General features: G+C 41.0%; 1 protein-coding gene across 9 annotated transcripts in view; it reads left to right on the forward strand.

Annotated features, from left to right (window-relative positions):
• Positions 1-27,378, forward strand: part of SLC1A3 (solute carrier family 1 member 3) — a 92,624-nt gene that overhangs the window by 62,384 nt on the left and 2,862 nt on the right. For all 9 annotated transcript variants that reach the window (XM_024246855.3, XM_009240641.4, XM_002815497.5 and 6 more), the window contains 6 exons: positions 12,978-13,182; positions 16,012-16,054; positions 18,840-19,132; positions 21,534-21,767; positions 22,302-22,496; positions 25,757-25,891. In XM_024246855.3, the coding sequence (XP_024102623.1) occupies positions 12,978-13,182; positions 16,012-16,054; positions 18,840-19,132; positions 21,534-21,767; positions 22,302-22,496; positions 25,757-25,891 (1,105 nt within the window). The remainder of the gene's footprint in view (positions 1-12,977; positions 13,183-16,011; positions 16,055-18,839; positions 19,133-21,533; positions 21,768-22,301; positions 22,497-25,756; positions 25,892-27,378) is intronic.

The following is a 27,378-nucleotide window of genomic DNA, read 5'->3' on the forward strand; positions in this document are numbered from 1 at the left end:
TAAAGATACAAAGAGACATTACCAGTCTCTAGGCTCAAGGAGTTGAAAATTTAAATAGAGAGCCAGACAGGTACATGCATGACTATAAAACAAAGTGCCCCACGAAACCAAGAAGCACAAAGAAAGTGTTGTGGGAATTCAGGGGCTGGGCTAGTGGTCAGATTTCCACAGGAAATGAGGACGAGAGCAGAGGAAGCCTTAAGAGCAAAGAGACAGAGACAGGAAAACCCAAGGCATGTCTAGGGAATACTGAGAAGTCTGGGTTGCGTGGCAGAATAGAGTAGGCCTGCGTAGGAAATGAAGCTGAAAAAAAAAGGTTTGGGCCAGAGTGTGAGGACATTGACTGGTAGGCAGTGGGGAGGCATTACAGGTTGGTGAGCATCTGGAAATAATGATATATGAGGATCAGTTGGAGAAATGATGCATATTGAGTCTATAGAAAAGAAGACCAAAGTCCCCTGGTAAACGTATATCAGACTTGCTTTGGGTTCCTCCAGAAGCAAAAATTTATCTCAAAGGGAAAGGGTTAAAAGGAATGAGATTTTAGATTTCTAAGCAGTTTTTTTTGTTTGTTTGTTTGTTTAATCAAAGCTGCCCAATGGTGAGGACTTACCCTAGAAGATTGTGAGCACCATTGTGGTGGGACTCAGAGAAAGTTTGGTAACTGACACTCTAAACAGAGTTGGGAGAGAAATGCTGCAGCTTCACCAAGTGGCCTGGGCATTCTAGGGATTACCCATGGCCTTTGCAATGTGTAATTATCCATGGTTGAGGTTTTTTTCTTTCTTCTTTGACTTAAGACATCCATTAGTATGTCATTTTCTGAATAAAGCCACTATGTTATGACTCTCCAGTTCAATGAGAGATGTCAAACTAACTCCAGTGCAGGTCCCAGGGCTGTGAAAGTAGCCACTCACCATGACTGTGGCACTTTACAACTTACCCATTTTTTTTTTTACTGTGATATATGGCTTCCTTTCAAACATGACTTTAAGCAGATTACTGTCACAATTCCACATTGGATAGATCAAATGCACATCAATGATTGATACCAGTCTAGTGTGAAGAAGAATTTATTTTACAGAAAATCTCCAAGACAGTAGGCATAGTGATCAAACAGTGGGCTCTGGAGTTGGAGAGACTTCAGATGCCAGCAATGCCACTTATTAGCTGTGTGATCCTGAGTGAGGGACTTAACCTCCCTATTTCCTAATCCATAAGTGCAGAGTGACCATTGTTAGCCTCCATCTTGAAGGGTTGTTAGGAGGATAAAGGAGGTGAAGCACTCAGCACAGTGCCTGGCAGTAGGCTCTAATTTGACTGAGTTCTTATGGTTTACAGTGGTGTTCCAAGGAGCCCTTCAGAGCTAAAAATCTTTTTTTAAAAACAAAAATAAAAACATCACTGTCATCATATGCCGCATATTATTAAGGCATCGCATATGTTAATTTATTGAATTCTCAAAAACATCCATTTGCCAAGAGAGTGAGGGATTACATACCTTGACCAGTCACAAGCTGATAAGTGGGGGAGCCAGGATTCAAGCCAAGCAGCCCTGGAGTTCATGTTGATGACAACCATTTCCTTCCAGTTCCTACCAACACGTTTCTGTTTTCCTCCAATTCCATTCCAAATCACTCTGCTAGATAATTTAATGTGTTTTATTTGTTTAGGCCAGTTTCACAATATTTTTTTAAGTCCTGTTGACTGTAATAAACACATCAAAGGCTTAATGTTTATGTCCTTTGCCAGAGTATCAAGAAGGTCCTTAATAAATGTTGAAAGAGTGCACGAATAAGTGAAAAAGTTTTAATCGTAGGAATAATTTATAGTCACTTTTAGAAGAAACATGTTATCCTGAATGTAACTTCACTACCTTACCAATTCACTCCATTATTTGTGATGAGCCATAGTCCTTTGAATCCTTCATTTAAAAATCATTGTTTTGTACCTGGCTTCTCTTTACCTTATGTATAGTTCTTCTATTCCATACTTCTCTTTAACAACAATATCCCCAGTTCTATCACTCGCTGTCTTTTTAAATCATTTAGTGTGACTATATTTTACTCAAATGTATCCATCTACCAATTGTGTTTGTTCCAAACCCTGGTGACTGTATCTTCATCACTCACTCTATTCCTAAATTCCAGATTAAAGAATTATTTTACCAACCTGTCTCATGCAACTCAAGTCAACCAAATGTTACTTCCACATCCTTTCTCTTTATGCCTTCCTAGACCCCTGAAATCTATTCAGGATAAGCGAAGTTTGCTATAAGGGACTGTCCACAATTTTCTTGTATAATTTTTGGGATTCCTAAATACCCCTTGAAAAAAAACATTGGAATATGAAGCTGAGAAGAAACTATGCACATAGGTATTACAAAACTAAAGTAGAATGTGCAGAAACAACTCCTTCCTAGAGAAGGAAGAAAGCTATAAAAGCGTCGTGCCACTACTTGTGGAATATATCAGCAATTATTCAATTCCATTGCTGCCCTTGGGCCTGGGGGCAAAAATGTAGCTTTTCCTGTTCCAAGGGAAGAATGTTCTCTTACAATGGTAACCAGAAACAGTGAAGCCGACCAATTCTAGAGTTTACTCCGATAGTGTTTTCACTCTAGGCAGTAACACTGCTTTATTGTTTGGCTCTGGTAGCTGAGAGAACAATCTCCCACTCCCTAGGTGAGACTATTCTTTTATAGGAACTATTCTTTTAGATAAAACAACCGATGAGCTTTTAAATGCTGAGAAAACTAATCAGAACTGAAAGGGGGTCCCGCTGGCCACAGCCCAAGAAATATGCTGACTAAGATAAAAGCCCCTTCTGAATTTTTCTGCATCCCATCTTCCTTTGATTTCTCGTCTCCCTTCCTTTCTCTACGTTTTCTCTTTCTCCTCTTGTCATTCTCTCAACTCTATCTCCACAATCTTCCCTTTCTTCTCTCCTCAGCCCCAGCTCTATCACCAAAGATTTCATTTTGCACACTCTTTTTACTGGCCAAAGTGTGGACCTGAATTTTTTAAATGTATTTTCTTATATAGTAGATAAGATTCACATCGCTGGATTTAATTTAAAAAATAGACAAAGTGGTGGCTCATGCCTGTAATCTCAACACTTTGAGAGGTCCAGGCGGGCAGATAACCTGAGGTCAGGAGTGCAAGACCATACAGGCCAATGTGGCAAAACCCCGTCTCTACTAAAAATACAAAAATTAGCCAAGCATGGTGGTGGGCACCTGTAATCCCAGCTACTTGGGAGGCTGAGGCAGGAGAATCACTTGAACCTGGAAGGCAGAGGTTGCAGTGAGCTGAGATCACGCCACTGCACTCCAGCCTGGGCAACAGAGCAAGACTCCATCTCAAAGAAAAAGAAAAGAAAATAAACAAGGTGAACATGTTTTATTCACTTGTTGCTTTTTTTCTTTAAAGAAATACATCTGTTTGAAAAATCTTAATTTCAGTTTCAAGCAACAGACTTAACCTCAGTACATTTCAGAGTGCTAACGTTGGAATCTGGTTCCAGAATCTTTGCAGAGTGTGGGTGGGCACAGGTGCATGTGGCTCCTTTGGCCACAAGAATCTACTGCTTCCCAGCCTCATGACTGGGCCTGGAGTCACACTCCTGCTTCGGCTGTTCTTTGGCAAAGCAGGGCCAGATTGAACTGGTCTTTAACATTCATGTATTGCTTTCAACTTCTATGAGGCTTTCATTTCAATTCCTTTTCTTCTGTGAGGGACAGGCCTTCCTTGGGAAGAAAGGTCACCCCTTGAGTCTGACATGCTCTGCAGTCAATTTGAGAAGCCTTTTGGTTAATTTTGGACAAGTCAAGCCTGGTTGTGGAATTCGGTCCCATTTAGCATTCTGCCAGCTAGGAAACGTGCTATCTCGATCATCTTCCCAAGACAGTCATGCGGAAAGGTCTTTTCCCTAACAAGAAACACAATCCAAAGTAAAGACAGCTTTTGTGGAAATTTCAAACTACTCATCCAGTGGTCAGTTGTAAATCATGATTCTTTTGGAAAGAAAGGTAGACAGGCTGGGGCTCTGGCCCTCAAAGAACTTCCTCTCATTAAACCAAAGCAATTTGCTGCTCTCCCCAGGCTCTTTCTGTGCGTAAATTCACCTACTTTTCCCGCCACCATCAGTGCCCCTGGTGCTGCTGGTGAATGGGCATCACGGGGAGACAGGGCTTTCCACGTGATAGAGGTTTTTTTCCAAACCCAGGCTTTACAGGTAGATCCAAGGGTGGCTTTCGTCAGCCTGTTGCCCCCACTGCCCAACACACACTTTGCTTTTTGCTGCTATTTTCTGCGCTCCTGGGTTTCTAAATCTTGGCAAGAGGACAGTCATTCCTTTGTGCTCGGCTGTTACAATGAGGTAGCCAAAGAAAGGGTCTTGGTCTGAGGCTGTCAGCTGTTACTAATCACGACTCCCCGGCCCATGGTGGGTCCCGCTCGCCTCTCCCTCTTGCTCTGCTTAGCACACATAAAGAAGATGAATTACTCTCTGGTTCCTCTTCAAAAAAGCATATTGTGCCGCACATTCCAATACAGTGAGCGAAGGATGGGCTCATGTGAAGGGTAAATGGGTATCCAAATCACCTCGCAGCGGGGCTCGCGCCGGCAGCTGTGGGCCTCTGAGAAGTGAATTTCAGAGCTGCCCCTTCTGAGAGTTTCCGGCGACCTCGCTGAGAGTGAGAGGAAGTCCCTGCGGTGGGCCCTCTGGCAAACCGCATTACTGGAAAGATCTCAGGACTGTGTTAAGCTGTCATGAGAGTCAACTGAATGGTCAAGACCAGCGTAGACAGAAATAAAGCTTGACCACTCAGAGGCCGCCATGGGCTGCTTACCCGGGAGAGGCAGTCTCCACCCCAAAGGTTAAGCCAAAGGGCGCTAGAAGTGCTTTGATGTTAGAAGTAGCAGTGGTGGAAGTTGTGCCTCAGTTTCCTCTCATTGCTTCCGAATTAAAGTTCATCCTCAAAGGACGACTGTAGCCAGAGAAAAGGGATTGTCTGCTTAGTCCTATCAGACCGAGGATACAGTGATTTATTTGACTTTTTCTGCCACTAATAATATTGTCTTCGCCACTGATTTTTTTCTACTTAACAATCTTTCAAAAGAGAATGTTTCTTTTGCTTTTCTACACTTCATTTTCTTTTTTTGTCTGTTTGTTTGTTTTTGTTTTTGTTTTTTGAGATGGAGTCTTGCTCTGTCCCCCAGGCTGGAGTGCAGTAGCGTGATCTCTGCTCCCTGCAACCTCCGCTTCTCAGGTTCGAGCAATTCTCCTGCCTCAACCTCTCGGGTAGCTGGGATTACAGGCATGCGCTACCACGCCCGGCTTTTTTTTTTTTTTTTTTTTTTTTTTGTATTTTTAGTAGAGACGGGTTCCCCATGTTGGCCAGGCTGGTCCCGAACTCCTGACCTCAGGTGATCCGCCTGCCTCAGCCTCCCAAAGTACTGGGATTACAGGCATGAGCCACCGCGCCCAGCCCTGCACTTCATTTTCTTAAGGAACACTAGAGCTCGAAGAAAAAGATGTGTTGACAAGTTTTAAGGGTCAAATTTAAAAATCAGTTTCCCTAATAAAGTATGTGCCATCACACGTGGCAAATCTGTAAGGAACACTTGGTGTTTTCATGCAATGTAACCTTATAAGGCTAAGCCGTGTTATAGGCTAATAAGATGTCATTTGTGATATTATAAACCGCCATAATGAGAAGGAACCTTTGACCAGGGAGAAAATCCATGTGAAAATGCTCGTGACTGTGAATTCTGCAAAATCGTTCTCTGCTCTTCATGAAGATGGTTTTATTCTCTTCACCAAGAATCACTGATAAAAGTAAATTGCCTTCTTTGCCCAAAATTCCATGAAGTGAACCTTTCTAAAATGTATTCCCTTGTTAAGATGTCCATAAAATTTCTGTTCAAGTGAAATGACCCAATACCAGAGGTCAGTATCCTCATTCTGTGTTCTCCACTACTGAGATGAAGCAAGTTCTTGGGTATGGTGGACAGCCCAAGATCATAGGAAGCAAAGATGGTAGGAAGGGAAGACAATACATAGTTCATGGTTCCTTTTTGTTGTTGTTGTTGTTGTTGTTGTTTTTAGATGGAGTTTCTCTCTTTTTTGCCCAGGCTGGAGTGCAATGGCATGATCTCAGCTCACTGCAACCTCTGCCTCCCAGGTTCAAGGGATTCTCCTGCCTCAGCCTCCCAACTAGCTGGGATTACAGGCGTGTACCACCACACCTGGCTAATTTTGTATTTTTAGTAGAGACAGGGTTTCATTATATTGGCCAGGCTGGTCTCGAACTCCTGACCTCCAGTGATCCACCCTCCTCAGCCTCCCAAAGTGCTGGAATTACAAGTGTGAGCCACCATGCCCGGCCCATGGTTCCTTTTTAAAGCCTCTACTATTAACCAAATGGGGGTTTATGCCAGTGTTTGCAAACTTTTTTTTTTTACCAGAAACTACAATAATAAATATATTTTGTATTGCAACCTGGCACTCACACACATACACACAGAGAGCTGAAAAAAATTCTCACAAAACAATACTTACCTTTACCACATGTGACACACTGTGATATTTTCTATCCACTTTGATTAATTGATGAAAATACTAGTTATGACCTACTAAATTGACTTCATGAAGGCACACATTTAGACCACAGGCCTCTCTTTCATTCCCTTCTCTGCATTTCTATTTTCATTTACTCACTCATTCACCTGTTAACATATGGACAGATAGAGCCATAGCAGTTACTTCTATAGGCTCATCTGCAAGAGGGAAATATGTTAGCAAAACAGGGAAAATAATATAGGAGTGCCAGAGAGAAGGCAAAGGAAGGGAAAGCAATAGGGTGCCCATTCCATGGTGGTGAGTAATAAGTGGAAGTTTTCCAGCCTCCTGGCCTTCCTGAGCAGCTTAGGGGCCACCTTGCCGGGAACTCATTCCCAGCTCTGGAAATGAAACTCTGGGTGTCGCTGGGTTTGGATTGACACTCTTTCCCCACAAGGTTTGTCTCTTATTGTTCCAGACAGAATTAACCTCATTATTTTGGATTAATTGGGGGAAGATCAACCAAAATTAGTGAGTCAGAATTAAAAAGTGTTTTAAACAAAAGCAACTTTAGAATTTGTAATTCATATAGTAACCCAATCTAAGTGTTAGGAAAAAAAAAAGCATGTGGCCTCTATCCAGCATAGCAACAAAAACACTAATAAGAATGGCTGGTTATTCAAAAACATGATTATTGAGCCCCTCTATGTGCAGACACTATGCTAGGCACTGAGGCCACTGCAGTGAATAAAACAGATGGTCCTGCTCTCTTGGCACTAAAATTCTGGTAGCAGGAGACATAGAATGAACAAAACTGTCCTTTATCAAGCACCTACTTTGTACCCTGTAAATATGTTTTCTCTAATCTCGCAATGTAGGTATTGTTAGTTTATTTTCTACATCAGAAATAAGGCTTAGAGGTGAAATAATGCTTTGTGAACAGCTTGTTTATCATGTACCTGTTTAATAAGTAATAATAACACCTAACATTTGTTGAATGCTTACCATGTGCTGAACACTACTTTAAGTGCTTTCTATATGGAAGCCCCTTTAATGCCAGTGAAAACCCTATGAGGGAGCTTCTATTTTTCACGTTCTACATAGGAGGAAACTGAGGCTTGGAGAAGCCACATGGTACCAGAGCCAAAAGTAGAATCCAGGTATTCTAACTTCAGAGTCTGAACTCTTCACCACTGTGCCACTGGGTCTTTTAGATTACATTCCGAGGTTGTCACTGGCTTACTAACTGTGATGCAAAATTGTGACATAATCATTCTTTACCAACAATTTGGAATCTAACTTTTAATGATTTGTCTTCGGTTCCAGAACTCTTAGAATCGTAGCACTTTGTAGTGTTTTTACAAGTTAGTCTATAAAGGGGCCAGAAGAAAATATTTTTGCACAGAAAAACAATATAGTTCTAGAGAGAGATTTAAAGTGACTTTCTTTGTGCTCCCTCCCCACCCCTCACTGCCTTTCCTGGGTGAGTTTTTTCACCCTCCTCCTCACTCTCTTCCTAGGATGGCAGTGTACACTGGACTCAGCAGTGGGCAGCTGCCTAGGACACAGGGGCCCATTTTTCAATCTGTAATTATTAAGTATATTGTATTTTTAGAGTTTGATTTTCTTATTTTAAAAATCTTGTATTTACATGAATACAGTACATATTAGCGCTCATCCTTGCTTTCCTTGTAAGTTTGTCCATCTTGAAATTCTAGGAGGGTTGAGAACAGGTGGCTTTCATTACATGCGTGTTTGAGAAACTCATTGTGGAGAAGGAGTACATCTAAAATAAAATAAAAACTGAAACAGAACAATCTTCTTGAATCAGCAGTTGTCATCACTCTTTTCTTTCCTTCTGGACCTGTTCCAGTGGCCCTGGAAGAATAATGAAACATCATGGGGATAAGTGGGAAGACAATTCAAAACAGAAGACTACTTCTCTAGATTTCGTGTTTCAAAACCGGAGATGGGAATTGTTGAGGGGAGTACACTGATACATGTTAATGTCCAAGTCATAGATTTTCAGCAGACGGGAGAATAGAATCCATGCCAATGATGGAAACTTGGGAACTTGGCACATTTTATGTTGTCCTTTAATACTTGACTGAATGTATATTTTAGTTATTCAAGAAGTCATATTAATTATTATACCAAAAGAGATCTAATTTACCATATAGACTTACAGAGTACCACATACACATTTATGAAACATTCCCTCTGCCCCCTAAAATCCCATGAATTTGGTGCATATTTGTTGTGACAAATCAATTGCCAAAAGACTATCTTTATAATTACCTATTTGCTCAAGAAACTCTCTTCCTTCCCTCTCTCTTCCATGTGACTACTGCCTAAAATACTCAGGTGTTTGAAGCAAAGTTTTAATCTATTACTTTCTAGAAAGCATCTTATTCAGTCTCCTTCTGACGCTTAACTCATTGTCGAACAGAAATAGGTTTGGAGAAATGATTGCCTGCTTGATAAGTGGTTATTTATGGGTAGACTTGTAGAAAAGAAAATAAGACTCAAGTGCTCACAGCAGCCAGCAAATATCCACGGCTCTCCACCCTCCATTAAACATGCTCTGGGCTGTTTCTCTAGGAATGGTAAAGAATTTGCACTGATATTATCAGCTCTGTAGCTAGTCCTTCTGGTGACCAGTGTTAATCAGCTTGATCTTAAAGTAGGTTTAGTGAATACTGAGTAATTGGACAGAGATTTTTCACAATTATATTCCTCCATAGAATTATCCTCAAGCCAAGTGGCTCATCTTAGCAATTAACTCAAATGCAAGAAAGTTAGAGAAAGTCAGCATGGATAACAAGCAAATGAAACATAGGTGACTCCTGGCTTGTCCATAAAAAGAGAGGTATAGCAGTAAAAATACTCTCTTGGAAATGTGGGTTCAAATCCTGCCGCTGCCATTTATTAGCTGTGCAATGCTGGGCAAGTTATTTAACTTCTCTGGTTTCTTGTTTCTTCACCTATAATATAGTATCAACAATATCTGCATTATACAATTGTCATGGAATTAAATGACTATTACCATCAATCAAAGATAGGACTTAGTGAGTGAGTCTTTGGACCAGATAAAAGTTAACTCAAAATGTACAAAACATACACACAAATGTGTCATTGTGAACGTTGTATAACAATAGTACAATACAGTATTTCTTTGGATTTCAGTGGGGTCTTGATTCCGAAGGCAGGTTGTTTTCGTAATAAAGATGTCATGATGTCTTGAATTGGGCTAGTTTAGCTAAGCCCAGATCAAATGAAGAAAAAGAAACTAGTCAAGATCATTATCTTTACCACTTGCTCTGGAATGTGTTTCTCAAATATGTATTTAGATGAGTGCATGGCTGTCGTAACACACTCCCACAATTACCTACATACCAAAGTAACTTTCTGTCTCCCCATCACCCCAGTGCCCTTTTCTCCCATATATTTTAAAGTGATAAGGCTCAATGTAAACTTCCTCCTTCCCAAACATTTAGGGCAGTTCCTGCCAAAGTACCCCATTCTACAAAGTGATTTAGTACTTTAACCTTGCTCCAGACACTCTGACATCTCTGTTTAGTCTCTGGTGTAAAAAGGTTCATCTCTCATATTTCTTGAGGTTGGGGAAAGGAAATGGTCACAGAGTTTAGGTGAGGGTGAGGAAAGCGATGCCCTGCTCATTTGGGGTTTTGTCTTCCAGAGTTCTTCCTCCATTTTCCTGATGCCACCAGTATTAAGGCCATTGTGTGTGAACAGATTGTACACATCTGTCCTGCTGTTGTCCTGATGACAGTGTACCACCTCGTACCTGGTGGTCTCATTTGTTTTACAAGCCAGGGTACCTGGAACAGAGGTGGTCAAGTAACTCTGTGTGGGACTTCGATCCTCCTTTAAGGGAAGGACCTACATGGAGATGTGATTAATGAATATACCTCCCTTACCTTTCTTGGCTGAAACAACAGCAGCTGTTACTTTATTCTCTTTCAAAGGATAAGGGCCAATATGCAGAGGTGAGTGAGGCCTCTCATTTGATGATTGAATCTCCTTCTGTGCTCTTTGGGAAAAAATGCCTTGATGGTTGTCTTCAGCTATTTAGAATTAGAAAGTATGAAGAAAATGTTTTCATATTGGTTTTTACTTTAAACATTTTTTAAAAACCTATTAACTTTATTTTCTAGAGTCGACAGCCCTGTAGCTGTGGGTATTGGGATAACTTTCCCTCTCCCTCTCCCCATGGTGTGAGAAGGGACATTAAACCTCATCCTTTGTTTGCCACTTTGGTTTCCAGTGCTCTGCCTTGACCACTTAGCACTCTCTCCGAATAGCTGTAGGTCGAGAATAGTGGGCAGGAGCATCAGAGAAGAGTTGGCGTGAGAACGGAACAGCACCACAAAATAGAAGGCGAGAGGGAAAAAAGCATCTCGGAGGAAGAAAATACTGCCGCCTGGTACTCCCTGGTACCCAGAGATATCCGGCGTATTGTGCTTACACTACTCGCCGGTTCCACAGGGAGAGAGCTGGAAGAATTGCAGGCTTTGGTGGTGACAAGTTCAGGCACTCATGGGAAAGAGAGTGGGCCCCTTCTGAGAGAAATCATTTTGAGCACAGCCAAGCCAAGATATTTTGAGATGTGATTCAGACCTGAGAATGAAACTGCACGGGGATGGGATACTTCGGTTGGGAACAGATTAGCCCATTTTTAACAAATTTGAAGTGTTGAAGTGGTGCCATCCTAACAAATGAATACTTAGCCCCAGGTTTCGAGAAAGTGGCCAAGGATAAAAGAGGCTAAGTGCATGACATCAAAGCCAAAGCTGGCCTGCTTATCTGTGGGAGCTGCAGTTGGTTTTCTCAGAGGCAGAAAGTGCACTGAACCTAGTTACATAAGACCCGAGTTCAAGTTCTCACTCCATTCCACTTGGTGTTAAATCCTTTAGACTGTAACTTAATTGCTTTTTTAATCTGCATTATAGGTTGTTAAAAATGAGAACATATGAAATACTAAGGGCTTATAATGAAAATTATAGGTGATACGATTGAAATACAAATGAAATTATAAATTGAAGGTCATGGCTTCAATTTCCACTTAAGCTAATTACCTTTGTATTAAGATTTTTAAGCAAACTCAATCAGTTATCTGGCAATCGTAGACACAATTTTAATCAGTACTTTACCTTCTAAATATGCAAATATTTAGAGTTCACACAAACTCTAAATATGTTTGTGTGAACAGGGCCACTACCTAAATATTAAACCACCATTAGAATCTGATACTCATTATTGAAATACTGTATAACCTTTTAATACATTTGTGGAAACACCATTTTAAATTGTAAAAAAAAAAAAAAAAAAAAAAAAACTCAATTAACTATAATTGGACTACACTATAATTGGATTTTAGTGGGATTGGGGAGGATAAAGAATGAAGAAAAGGGAAGATACAGCTAATAAAACAGAAGAGCTCATATTAATGTAGATAATTTAATCTTTTGAGAATTTTGTGTCTTTTCCAATAGTTTTTCAGCCCAAAAAGCATCAAACTGTGTTCCATTAGCTACAGCCTTTAGGAAAACCTTAAAAGTCATGCCTCCTTTTTTCTCTAGGATGACACCTTGCCTGAGGCAGACTTTGAAGATGTTCTGAAAATGAGGGAAAGAAGGATATTTAGCAAGAGATGAGGCATCTCAGACCTGTGGGACAAAGAGGAAGACAGAGTAAAAGAATGAGAACTGTGCCATGATAATTTTTAAAATTTTTTTTGATTGGATGAGATGAAATAATAGCAGAGAAACTATTTGAGAACCTTATAAGCCAATGTCTACTTTAAATGCAAATTGAAGATAGATCAGCGGGTGATCAGAATAATAGCTTAAATTGTACATTAAAACATCAAAAAAGACTCCCAAATACATATATAAAATAATTCTTTTGAAAGAAGTTAATGGCAGTTAATCTGTGTGTGAACCACCACAGTGCTTGAACTTGAGGTAAACTTACATTATCCTGCCAGAAAAATGTTTTAAGTATTTCTTTACACACACATGCACACAGGCACACTCACACACGCACTACTCACACTCATAGCTTCCCCAGCTAGTAGTAACCTAGGAAACAATCTGATTGCACTTTTGGACCATTAGAGAACAGTATTGATTTGGCCATGTGAAATCAACTCTTGGGGCAGAAAATGAGTGACTGCATGTTCACTCACACCCCTGATGCCTCACCATTCTAGCCTCGACCTTTTCCCTTCATCTTGTAAAATATGGGGCCAGGTTCTCACAATATGTACGAAATCCCATTGCTGGGTGGGATGAGGGTAGGGGAGTATAAAGGAAATGCTGTTCCCATTGTCTTCCACTGGAGAATTCCCTGGACTGACTTCCTGAAAATCTTCTGTTTGCCTCCACCAGGAATGGCAGCGCTAGATAGTAAGGCATCAGGGAAGATGGGAATGCGAGCTGTAGTCTATTATATGACTACCACCATCATTGCTGTGGTGATTGGCATAATCATTGTCATCATCATCCATCCTGGGAAGGGCACAAAGGAAAACATGCACAGAGAAGGCAAAATTGTACAAGTGACAGCTGCAGATGCCTTCCTGGACTTGATCAGGTATGTCCTTGCAAGCCCATCCTTTGGGGTGTATTTTCACCATCCAGACCCTCTTACTGGGAAGCTAATCAAACCCTGGAAGAGGTGTGTGACTGAACCAGCCTTGCCAGGCTTGAAATGAAGGTCATATACCTTTACTTCTTTCTTATAGAAATTGAAGAAAGGATCCATTTTCTGATCTTGTATGAGAGAGGCGAAAAGAGCAAGGAGAGGATATGGATTTTGAGAGCCTTGCTTTTAGGATTCAGAATCTGGTCACTGACCTCTCTCAACTATGCAGCTCACCTTGGAATTGTAATAATTCGTAACCTATTTTTCTTAAGTGCTGTTCTTTAAGGCTAATTTTTATTCAAGTAAAAATTCTTTGGACCCTTCTGATTTTGAACTTGTGATCAGTATCCTTGCCCACTATGCACAACACATTATACACAATTTGGTTCCAGAGGGACTTTAGAAATCATCTTGTCAAACCTGCTCCAAGGTTTTCCTTTCATAATATTTATGGAGAAAGAATTTGGCAGGTCTGTAATAAAAATAAAGGATGGCTTCTTTAGCATTGTTTTACGTACAAACCATACATTGATTACAAATGAGTTTTATCTACTACTTGAAGCAGACTTGGTAATAGAGTCAGCCTTATGTAGAACTGTGACGTAAGCCAAAATTCGATCCTAGCACCTTCCTGCTTCCTCTCCCCTACACACCTGCCCTTGCTCAGTCAGGTCCTGGGAAGAAGCATACCACATACTCTAAAGGAACCTTGAAGAAGGTTTGCCAAGGTGCAGGCAGCCTTAAAGGAACCTACAAAGGATGTTGAGGCCCCAAAGCACTAACAGTAAGCAACTATTTTGTTAACACCCTTAGCTATGAAGAAGCAAAGGAAAGAAGGTGTTACTGGAACCCAGAAAGAGCTATAGCCTCGGGAGGGAAGGTCCTCAGGAGCCCTAAATGGAGGAAGGGAGCTGCCACAAAATCTGTCAAAGAGAGCTCTGGGAGAATGTAGACTCCCTCTGCCCTGTGATCTGTCCGTGCATGTCACTAGACAAACCTAATAGGAGTAGGAAGCCAGAGGGCAAGAGAACCCATGTGTTGTGGTCCATAGAGGCCAGGCTCCCAGGGCATAGACAGCATGGAGAGTGAATCTAGAATGACAAAGAAAGATATCTCAGCACAGGCTCTAGATCCCCCGTCTGCTCAGCATTCCCCCACTGTTTAGTCTCTCTCAGCCTGTCTTCCCAAAGACTAGCTCTTTTCCTCCCAGCTTTTCAGCTAACTTACCTGCAGAGTGACTGGGTTGCCAATTATAGATACCTGTCTAAAGGGCCCATTCTCCATTGATCATCTGAAGGAAATTCCTCCGTGCCATCTCAAGGAATGGGGCTGTGGCAGGTAAAGTCAAGAGAGATTTGGGGAGCAGAAGGTACCTTCAGCAGCACCTCTCGATTCCCACCATGGGTGACTTTGCACCATCTCTATGTACGTAAACACTACCCAAGAGGCCTTTTCTTGAAAGTCCCCTTTCAGGGAGTTAATCACAATGATCTGCATGTATCAAGCCACCCTATAACATTATTTCATACCAAGCTGACATTCAATAGCTATGTTTTTATTTAGTTCATACAATTAATTAAGGCTTTTCACCATTTCTTCATGAACTTTACCCTCAGATAGTTTAGATTAGAAGTATTTTATTATATTACATTTTCTTTCCCTGTAATTTTTATTCCTTGTTTGAAGAATTGGAATCTTGTCATCCTCAGTCTGGTTGATCCATCAGAAGACTGTGTTTCTGCCCTGCCTTTCTCCAGTGACAAATGTATCCTGCCCACAACCAATCACTTGGTTTGAACATTTATCCTGGAATCTCCTGAATGCATATTTCTATCAAGGTTGATAGCAACAACCCCACAGAGCGTAGATAGGAAGGAAAAGAAAACAGGACGGTCTAGTAGGAAGAAAGGGACAAACATTTATAATATTAAAATATAACTTTGATAACATGCAACTGCTGGAATCTTGAGCCTGTGGATAACTGCTGGATCATTTCTCCTTCTCCCATAGTCTTTCATCTTGGAGCCCTAATGATAGTTTAATCCAATCTCCTCTTTAAGAGATGAGTCAACTGAGACATAAATGGGTGCCATGACTTGGCCAGTGTCACACAGCTGATGACAGACTTCCCAGCCAGAGTGTTGTCCCTTACTCTACCCCCTACAAACACAAACAGTGCTTTGACACAGTATCTGAAGAAGTAACAAATCCTGCCACATGGGCTTCAAGTTCAAATTTTGCAGGTCATCTCTCCATTGGCTACCAAAGAGCTGCAGAAGCTTTAGCAATTCAGTGCCAAAACCCCATTCCCCAGGATGCCTTTGGGAGGCTTTTCTGGAGAATAAAATTCCATAGGCCGACCATGGCTTTTGATTCAGAACATTTGGTTCCTAGACACATGGCACAATAACCAAAATGACCACTGCTAAACAATACCTTAGTTAACCAGAAAGCTAATGATAAAAGTCATTTCCAATCTTACTTTGATTATTCCTAGCAGCAGGATTTTTAATAATATAATGGCTGAATGAAGAACCCCATTGGCTGACAAGCGGATAAATGAGTCGAGTTTGGACTCCCCTGAAAATATGAACTACATGGGCCACACTTAGGGAGGACCACATATTCCTTTTCAAGCTGTAAAATCCACTAACATTTTTCTTTTTCCATTTGTTGCTTGGTTCAATGCAATCTTTACCTTACACGCAATGAAACAGAATTTAAGGAGCAAACTTATTACTTGGAAAATTTTGCAAGTAACTATTATTTTCTTTGCAGGAACATGTTCCCTCCAAATCTGGTAGAAGCCTGCTTTAAACAGGTAAACACTCTACAGACATTAACTCGCCTTTTAAATTTCTCTTTTCTATACCAAACCAAGTGGGACCCTCTTTTCCCCCCTCATTTCTCTGCTATAAGAAATACTTCTCTTGTCAACCAGATTAAAAACACTAGCGTTTTCCAGGAATTTTTTGGGGAAGGGATGGTTCTTACCTTGTATTGAAGGCTTAGTAGTTGTCAGACACAGTGTGTCTTGCATACAAATATCTCATTCAGTCTGCTATTGTTAAGAAGGCTAATCACAAGACCCCCCCCCCTTCCTATCACCCAACTCCCCACTGGCAAAAGCCCACCAACCAAGCAAACACCAATATAAAATATATTATAACTTGCCTTAAAGAAGATTAGAGAGATTATTTAGATTTCTGGGTTTGATTTAAATATCAATGGACTGTTTTTTTTTCAAGTCTACCAAGCACCTAATGGACTCTAAAGGAGAGCCAAAGCAGAAAGGAATGGCATCATCATTCATGGAAATCCTGCTATATGCCAAGCACTAACATTATTTTTAGTCCTCACATAAATACTATAAGTATCATTGTCTTCATTTCACTGATGGGGCAGCTCATCTATAAGACTCAAAGCAATTATGTATCACGCACAAATTCTCACAAGTAGTAAGTGGAAGACTCAGAATTCAAATTCATTGTGTTGACTCCAAATTCTGTCTGCTTTCTGCTACTCCATTCTGCTTCCAAGAAAGAAATATTCAGGGTGATGAGACACCGACCTGGAGGCTATAGTGAAGTCCAGCTCCTTTTAGCTCATATACAAGCAACTCTTGGCTCTGTGTTGCAAATACAAATACCTTTTACCATTAGAAGATAAAATCAATAAAGCTCACTTTAACCTCACTTGAATATGAGAGCTTTGTTGCCTAAAATATTAAAAGGGAAACAGACACTCTGGGTTAAATAATATTTCCCAAACATTTCTCCAGATGGTGTCAATTCACTCCTGTTGTAATTCCCTAACACTTCTGCTTAGGATCTGTAAAACAAACCAAACAAAACCCCAACCTAGTAGAAGACTGGATTTTACACATATAAGTCTCCCTTATTTTTCCCCTTGTAATAATTTTTAAGACTATTTTTAATATGTAATGCATGCACACATTGAAACATTCAAACCAAATTCTTTCTTTAAAAAAAAAATAAGCCTGAGGCCAAAATCTAACTTTCTTTGTTCAAAAACAACTATAACTATAAATAATAAGCGCCTTTCAATCCAACCAGCCAACTCTAGCACCATGGGGCTGACGATTCCAGTAAGTCAGCTGGCCCTGTGTGATATCAAAAATGCTGATTTCCAGATCCTTCAGATGGAAAAAGTGCTGACTTGTACAGACTGATTGTGTTTGATTTGGATTTGCATTTACAGGATTTTGAAGGGAAAGGAAATGTTTCTCCCCAGGTCTAGTTGGCTTAGACCAGGATGCAAACAAGGTTGCAGTTTCTGTGCATGCTGCAAACAGAGTCTAAGGGGAATGAGTTAGAGGCATAAGAAAGGCTGATCAGGATTGAAAATCTACCCTGGACAATCCATAAAATGCATAAGGACCCAATGGAATAAAGAAATTTGAGAGTTGGTTGGAATAGATGAATGGGGCCAATTTTTTTGTTGCTTGAAATTACCAGTGCTACTAGCTGTTCATGAATGTGTCCGTAGTATTGACAGCTGGCCATGGCTTTGTTTGGGAATAGTTGTTTCCCAGTGGATAAGAAAGTTTTCCATTAACCCTTGGTAAAGAAATGACCAAGCACTTCATATACAGCAGCACTTTCTTCCCCTAGACTCCAGATTCACTCACCATCCACACATTATTACTTTCACAGGTGCTTTCCCTACAATCGCCATCAAGATCAGGAATTCTAGTCTCATTAAAATCACAGAGGGATGAGCTTACTTGTTTCATGTGGCCAGCATCTCCTGACTGGGGCATCTATGCAGAAACTGAATAGATGATGGGAAAAAGACCATCTCTTGAGTTAGAAGAGAAACCCCACTATAGACTTGGAGAAGATGAGTTGTCATCAGCAACTGTTAATCAGGCACCTACTCTTAAGAATTGATAACATCAAGAATGGCTTGGAAACAGCTTGTTTAGGGATTTTTAATTTGTAATACCCACTGAAATCTCTAAACAGGTCTAATCCCTGAAGGGCTTTGTCATTGAGCACGATTAGCAGAAATTAGTACAATACTTTAAAATTTGCAAGACGTTCTCATATATTCTGTTTAATTTGATTATCACAACAACACTGTGAGGTAGAACCAGCACGGTTGTTCTTGTTTCACAGCTGTAGAATATGAGAGAAAGGATACCAGGTGATTTATCTATTATACCATAGCATGATCCCCACAGAAAAGAAAAGGACTATTGTGAATATTTGGGTTTATGGTTTTAAAAAAATCCCATTATAGTCATTTTATTACAGTTTCAGAAGAAAGCAAAAGCACATGCACGTGTTTAGTCCAACATCTTTAGCTGGATATCTCTTTCCTGTTATCATTTGTTATGTATTTGAGTGTGTGTATGTGTGTGTGTGTGTGTCATGATTTGTATGTATTTCAGTATGTGTTTCTGTCTGTCTATGTTGAGAAACTAGTAGGGGTTTTGACAGATTAAAGAGAGAGAAAGACTTTCTATAACACTCGTCTCTGAATACAAAGTAATGATACCATTTTAGAAATTTGACAACAGGAAAATATAAAGAAAAAAATAAAAATCACCTTTAATCCTCATTGTGCTTTTTATTTTTAAGTTTAAAACCAACTATGAGAAGAGAAGCTTTAAAGTGCCCATCCAGGCCAACGAAACGCTCGTGGGTGCTGTGATAAACAATGTGTCTGAGGCCATGGAGACTCTTACCCGAATCACAGAGGAGCTGGTCCCAGTTCCAGGATCTGTGAATGGAGTCAATGCCCTGGGTCTAGTTGTCTTCTCCATGTGCTTCGGTTTTGTGATTGGAAACATGAAGGAACAGGGGCAGGCCCTGAGAGAGTTCTTTGATTCTCTTAACGAAGCCATCATGAGACTGGTAGCAGTAATAATGTGGTATGTATTTCCATTTTCCGTATATGTTATATACGAGATGGTTATTGCCATCAACATGTGTTCTGTACTGAGGAAGGTGCCACGAGGCAGGATGGCCAATTGCAGTGATCTCAATCTGGTAAGCCCAGGAAAATCGAAGAATCTCTGGGCCTCTAAAGGCCTTGAACCTATCTGCAAGCCTCTTCTAATAAGTTTGCTTCCTTGTTTTCAAAAGCTGTCACCTCCTTTTACCCCAGTGCTGATGGAATCTCATTCCTCATTTCTCCATTTTTTATCTAGTTTTTCATTCAAGACATAATTATTGAGTGTCTACTATATGCTAAGCATATAGTGCCAGGCACTGTGGATATAGCAATAAAGAAAATATACAAGGATATTCCAGATCTTACACTCTTTTAAGGGAAACAGACAATAATCAACCATATGCTTTAGTCACAGGTGCTGTGGAAAACTAAAATAAAATTGCAGGTAACTAGGAGAAGGCACAAAATTTGCCTTGGATTGTGCAGAAAGGCCTCTGAGGAGGTGACATAATTTGTTAAGACCTGAATGAACAGAGGAAGCGGTCATACCAAAGTGCCAGAAGAAGGGTGTTTCCAGTAAAGGGAAAAGCAAACGGAGAGGCCCCCTAGGCCATCAGGAAAACTGAGGGCTCCTCATCTGTTTCAGCCCTAAGAAAGAAATGTAAATGGCAGTTCTGCTGCAATGTCTAAGGGATTCACAGGAAGTATTACAAAACGCCAAGCCACAATTTATAACAAAATTTGCTTTAATAAAGTTGACAGCAGGAGACAAAGGGAGAGACTATAAATCTAAGAGGAACATTGACTTTGGAAAGTAAACTTTACCCAACAGGGAGAGAACGCTTTGATTGACTTAGGCTTTGTGTGGAGGTTGCCTCTCTTTCATTCTTTATTTTTAATCCAGTCTCCTCCGTGGCACCTGAGGCAGGAAAGCATCCATTGCTAAGAAAAGCACTCACTCACCAACATGATTAAAAATGCCCTTGTCTTTAATGCCAACAAAGCCCAGAGAAATCCATTTTTCAGGAATTTGTACAAGATGGATATGAACTTGGGCACAAAGACAGATCAGAATGTGGTCTCCACAGGAGCCTCCACTTGGAAAGGCTCCTTTGAAATCCTGGCAGGAATGAAAGTGGACATTTATCTTCATATTATTAAATGCCTCCACCTTTCACCTCTTTTATGAAAGAAGCCCATTCAAGGCCACTGAACAAACCTCACATGCAGCTTGTCTAGCTGTACATTCGCCTGCACATTCAACGCTGAGTTATTATATTTCTGAAAACAGGTATTCCTATGATTTCCTGGCCTGGGTTCTTAAAGGACTTTTGAAAGAAGTATTGTATTTCTCGATTTGAAACAAGTCCTCCTTAGTTCCCAGGAGACCCTTCTTCTTAAGTGTGATTGGCTTCTCTGTGTTTGGTAATGTGAGTTTGGTTGTAGTTTCCTGCACATATGAAACAAACAGAAGGGAAATCCAGGCAGCGAGGCCTTTAAGCAACCTCTGGGTTATTTCAACATGTAGAAATCATTTTGAGTCTCAGTTTATTGCCTGCAGGAGGAAAGCTCATAAATGGCAGTAGCAGCCTGTGGGGAATAATGACTTCATTAGAACACCTATAACGTGACTGCAGTAGTACATACATGCACATTATTAAGTTTAATAATGAATTTATTTTATGGACATCTTCTATTTATGGCAAGCGGTACTAGATTTTTGTACTATAACATAGAATTTTCTCTGAAAGTAAATTTACTTAAGTAAAAAAGGTGATTTGAAGAATAATACTAAGTAATCTTGTAAGTGGTATGAAGATATGGAAAGGCAATAATAAAAGTGGCCCTTGAATAAGAGAACTGACTGCAAACCTGAGACACTGGTGTAGCATCGTGTGCCTCTTGCTTTAACTTGGGAATTAGGCTCTGATGTGGAAAATGCTTCCAAAAGTCTGGATATTGGTACAGTGGATTCTGGCTGTTCAGGACACTTAGCAGGGGAGCAGGAGGCAGAGGGAGTGAGTGGTATCTGAGGACCAGGAAAGTGACCCCCGTGTAGTGAAAGGAGGGCTGTCTAGGAAGACAGAGGTGGGTATCAAAAGCTGTGTATCTGCCTTTTTTCCCAGGTTTAAGAGAAAAACATTGTGTCCTAGAGCAATTCTGAGTGAGGGGAAAGCCCGATTCTGCAAGAATCAGGGGAAATTTATACTTACAAAAGAAAAAAAAGAAGTCCACAGTTTCTGTAAGTCCTAATGGTATCCTGGGCAGGAAAGTTTGGCAGTCAACTCTCTTTTCCCTTTTTCTCATCACTTGGAAATTTCTGTGGACTAGCTTGGTGGAAACCAGACTCCAACCTTGCTGGTGTTGCTTCTCCCCAGGTATGCCCCCGTGGGTATTCTCTTCCTGATTGCTGGGAAGATTGTGGAGATGGAAGACATGGGTGTGATTGGGGGGCAGCTTGCCATGTACACCGTGACTGTCATTGTTGGCTTACTCATTCACGCAGTCATCGTCCTGCCACTCCTCTACTTCTTGGTAACACGGAAAAACCCTTGGGTTTTTATTGGAGGGTTGCTGCAAGCACTCATCACTGCTCTGGGGACCTCTTCAAGGTATGTATATATGTGTGGAAAATGAGTCTGAAATGTTACCTTGAACCAGGGCCCCTCAAGTAGGGTGTAGGAGAAGCCATTTTATTCTGGGTTTTAAACTTCCAGGAATGATGAGTTAGCTTTCTCACTTCTGATGCCAATCACACCTGTTTGGGATTCAGGGAATGCCTGGCTACATATCTTTTGTGGGGACAAATTGGAAATCAACTATCCTTTCCCACCCACTTCATCTCTCTTTAGTTGACATTCGCCAGAGGGAGAAGAGGCAGAGTGACTTGGCACAGGCTGTCGTGATGAGGGCATGATCACAAGTGATGCCTCACAGAGGAACCCAGAAGCAGGAGAGCTGCCAAATGACCCCGTGAGGGGACCACACTGTTCTTAACCCGCTCCCCTATTTATACAAGTGCTGACTTAGTTCCCTTTAAGTTAGAACATGGGAGAGGAAGGAACTGTCTGTCCCAAAGACCAAACACACAGACAGTCAGAACTACCAGGACACTCAGCTGATGTGCCCTGTTTCACTGTTCTCAGTTCTGCCACCCTACCCATCACCTTCAAGTGCCTGGAAGAGAACAATGGCGTGGACAAGCGCGTCACCAGATTCGTGCTCCCTGTAGGAGCCACCATTAACATGGATGGGACTGCCCTCTATGAGGCTTTGGCTGCCATTTTCATTGCTCAAGTTAACAACTTTGAACTGAACTTCGGACAAATTATTACAATCAGGTACAAGGAAAGAGTTCTATACACCCTTTCTTAAGAATGCCTTTAACGCTGGGTGTGGTGGCTCATGCCTGTAATCCCAACACTTTGGGAAGCCAAGGCAGGTGGATCTCCTGAGGCCAGGAGTTCAAGACTAGCCTGGCAACATAGTGAAACCCTGTCTCCACTAAAAATACAAAAATTAGCCAGGCCTGGTGGCACGGGCCTGTGGTCCCAGCTACTTGGGAGGCTGAAGCAGGAGAATTGCTTGAACCCAGAGGCAGAGATTGCAGGGAGCTGAGATCATGCCACTGCACTCCAGCCTGGGGGACACAGCAAGACTCCACCTCAAAAAAAAAAAAAAAAAAGAATGCTTTTAAAAGACAAGAGGATGACCAGGGTTGGGAAGGGGATCCCACTTAATCAAGAGGTGGGGATTTGGGGTAATCGTTTTATATTTAGGTATTTTAATTGGTTTTTTTAGATTATAGATGTATACACTAATTAATAACAAGGTTCAAAAAATATAGATACGTATAAAGTAAAAAGGGAAACTTGCCTGCCATCACATCGCTTCACATCCTTCTGTAAGTGACCATTGTTCATGTTTGGTTTGGAAAGACTTATGCATATACTTCTCTTTGTAGTTAGTGAAATTATACTATACGTACATGTTTGCCTTTGATTGGTTTGCTTATTAATAGACCAATAAATATGTCTACTTCATCATTCTTTTTAATGTCTGTAAAATACGTAGTATGGATAGTTCTCCTTTTTAAAAGTGTTAGATTATACTTCAATTTTTAAAAGCATTAAAATATATTAGCTTGTATAGATACTACTAGAAAATAAAAAGTTAGATGAAATTTTTCTCTTGGGTGAATTTTTAGACAGTGTAAGATAGATGACAGACCACACTGACAAGCAGTTCAAGAATCTGACTTTTGTGGAGAATTTTTTTAAACTATTATATTTGAGGTGTTCAGTGAAAAGTTATTTTTCTTTCCATACCTTCCCCCCATCTCTTAGTTTCCTTCTGCAGAGGCAACCAGTGTTACCTGCAAGTTTCTTCTGCGTTCTTCCAGAGATATGCCAGGCATACGCATGTGCATATCCAAATATAATCCCTCCTTTTTGCTTATTAAAAGTTATTTTGCACAAGGGACCCATGAGTCTAATGGCAACGGGACACTTTAAGCCTCACTATCCAGATCAGCCTCTGCTCTTCATTGTTGTGGGGTTTTTTTTAAATTGTTATTAAAAGTACATTTTGGAGAGCAAAATAAGTCAGATTTGGGGGGATTTTTATCACTCAACATTTTGTTGTGAAATGCCCTACATATAGGGAAGTTGAAACAATATTATAGCAACCATCCTCTACCAGATGGAAAAACTGCAAACGTTTTGCCATGTTTGCTTCTTCTTTCTCTGTCTTTCTCTGCCATTATGACATTTCACCTGTACATAATTCAGCATGCATCTCCTAAGAATAAAGATATTTTTCTACATAACCACAATAGTAAGAATCTTAAAAATACTTCCAGAATATCCAATCTATATTCAAATTTCCACAGTTGTCCCCCAAAACATGTCTTTTACAGCTTTTACTTCCAGACCAAGTTCAAATCCACATTTATGGCCTACATTTGGTGTCTTAGTTTCTTTTCATCTAATCAGTCACCACACATTTGTTGTTATGTTTATTTAGAAATAAGTTGTTAGACTCTGTGTATATGTTTTGTGTTAGTAGAAAATGATAATAGTTGTAGTAGGATGCATTGGAGTAAAAAGGACAAGGCTGATCAGGGCCAGAGGTCAATGACTGACCTGGGGGTTCTGGGAACCTCAGGCCCAAAGTAGTTACAATGGGACTTAGGAGATCATTATCTCAGCTCACCTGTAACCTATACTTTGGCATATTGATTGAAAGTCTCTGGGTTATTAAAAAAGGTGACAGAGTTAAAAATAACAGTAACAGTGACAAACAAGATGGAAATATATTTCTCTTTCATGCAGCACAGCTCTGCTCCACAAGGCCTTCAAGGCTGATTGATAGGTGTTCTGTGGTATAAGGGACTAAGTCTCTAGGGTATTATCATTATCCAGGTGGTCCGGGATGACTCACCACCCCCAGATTTTAGCCAGTGGGAAGTGGAGAAATGGTATACCCTGCAAGTTGCTCAGTCACCTCCATGCATGTCTGACTGGCCAGAACTTCATCTAAGCTTCAAGGGAGGTTGGGAAGTGTAGTCTTCATTCTGGGGAGCCATATGCCAGCTAAAAGTCCCAGTATCTTAGAAGGGGACCAGTATGGGGACCATGAATACTTTCTGTGACAGACTTAATACTTTATTAATACCACTTATAACCAGATAATACTTTACTATTTATAAAACATTTGCTTTGCAAGCCAGGTCTACACTGCCTTCATAAAAAGTATTTCTAATACTATAAAACTTTGTTCATAAATCATTTTCCTTTTGAATTAACTAAGCAAACCAAACTAAGAAACCAAATTTGATTCTTTTGACAACATTAATCATGAATGTTCAGTAACTTTACAACCCTCCACTTGGATAGGGGAATTATTAGAAACAAATTATTATTGTAACTCTACAGCATTTTAGACTTTGCCTTACAAAATACTTTCAGGGATGTTAAAAAGCGTATAGCTGCCAGTTTATTTAAAAGCAACTAGAATAATAGGTCCAACTTCACAAGGGTCATTGTATGAGGACCAAATGAGATAAACCATGCTTAGTATATCAGAAGACACACAGTAAGCACGTGATAAATATTAGTTAGCATGATGATTAGTTCAATGTTATTTTTTTTTAATCTCATTTACGGGCCGGGCATGATGGCTCATGCCGGTAATCCCAGCACTTTGGGAGGCCAAGGTGGGTGGATCACTTGAGGTCAAGAGTTCGAGACTAACCTGGCTAACATGGTGAAACCCTGCTCTACTAAAAACACGAAAATTAGTCGAGTGCGGGGGCATGCACCTGTATTCCCAGCTACTCAGGAGGCTAAGGCACGAGAATCGCTTGAACCCAGGAGGAAGAGGTTTCAGTGAGCCTAGTTTGCACCACTGCACTCCAGCCTGGGCAACAGAGTGAGATTCTGTTTCAAAAAAAACACATCTCATTTACATTTTTTCTGAAGCACGTCCTCTTGTGTTACATGGCAAGTCAGGCATTGGCACCGTGCGTATTTTGCAGTGTATATGCTCTACGTGGGGAGCTTTGTAAAAGTGTTTTCTGTTCTGGTACTTCTGTTAACAGCATCACAGCCACAGCTGCCAGCATTGGGGCAGCTGGAATTCCTCAGGCGGGCCTGGTCACTATGGTCATTGTGCTGACATCTGTCGGCCTGCCCACTGACGACATCACGCTCATCATCGCAGTGGACTGGTTCCTGTGAGTATGCTTGGCCTGCATTCCAGCTCACCGTCACAGGGTCCCCCTCTGTCACTCTAGGGCACCAGGCAGCCTGGCACATCTACAGAAAGAACTCTGAGGAGAGGGGCCACTCGGCCCATAGTTAAATTGTCCTCATTGTCTGACCCCTGGTCCTTATCTGGAGACTGAGCCCCAGATGCCATGTGCACTCACTCCCCTATCAGCCTGAGGGGCACATCTGGCTGCCACACATCTCACTCCATAAAGCCATTCAGGAATTGGGAAACCCGCGTCTGCAAAGGCAACATAAATCAGCAAGGCTGTTTCTAAGTTGCACAACACGAAGGGACAGCAGCTGGAACAAAGCTGCAGGCCCCACATGCCAGCTTAGGCCCTGCCTCTGTGTGCTTCCCATTCCAGTGGGAATGATTTTCCCATCCTAGCCCAACAGGGTGAGGCTGGGCTATGCCGACACTGGGAAGAGAGCTAGTGTCATTAAGTGGAATTGAGTTTTGGATCTAGGGAAAGTTACAAGAAATGTGCCCTCCACCGTCTCAAACTCTAACCTCTACAGGCCCATCCCTGTGCCCCCTTCCCTCGCTCTTCCAGCTGGCATTCTCTGTGCCTTTTCTCTTGAAAGTTTCCTTCCACTTTTGAAAAGAAATCTTTCCCCAGGATGCCCAAAGCAAAGCCTAGAACACAGTAGGAGCTGGAGTTAACACAACATATGTTCACTAGAACTGCGACATGAAAAGAGCTTGACAGTGTGCGTGAAACCCCAGACTGGGTGAGAAGATTCACTCTCCAGTTACTTGGACCTGTGTTTGTGCCCTGACCTTGTGTGAGACCAGGCAGATTACCCAACCACCCTAGTTTCTACCTCTGTAAAATGAGGGTGCCCGTGTCCTCTACCTCCTAGGGGTACTGCAAGATTCAGTGCAGTGATGCCTAGAAAGCATGCAGCATACTGTCTGGTCCACAGTCAGCATCAGTTAACATGAGCACTCTCATATAAAGCTACAGTTCTCCACAGTCTTTGATCTTTACACTTCAAAATTATTGAGAACTGAAACAGCATTTGATCTATATGGGTTGTATCTATTGATATTTATCATATTAGACACACTTATAAATTTCCATTTGTTAATTTATTACATGTTTTATTTAAAGGTGACAATAATAAATTCATAAAATAAATAAATAAAATGAATTTATTATCATCTTTAAACAAAAAGGTGACATATGCTAACATAAATAGCATTTTTTTGCAAAAAAATCACCATTTTTGACCCCAAAATTTATTTTATTTATTTGTTTACTTGTTTTGAGATGGAGTTCCATTCTTGTTGCCCAGGCTAGAGTGCAATGGCACAGTCTTGGCTGACTGCAACCTCTGCCTCCTGGGTTCAAGTGATTCTCCTGCCTCAGCCTCCTGGGTAGCTGGGATTACAGGCGCCCACCACCATGCCCGGCTAATTTTTGTATTTTTAGTAGAGACGGGTTTC

This window comes from Pongo abelii, chromosome 4, assembly GCF_028885655.2.
Source record: "Pongo abelii isolate AG06213 chromosome 4, NHGRI_mPonAbe1-v2.0_pri, whole genome shotgun sequence".
NCBI classification, from domain to species: Eukaryota; Metazoa; Chordata; class Mammalia; order Primates; family Hominidae; genus Pongo; species Pongo abelii.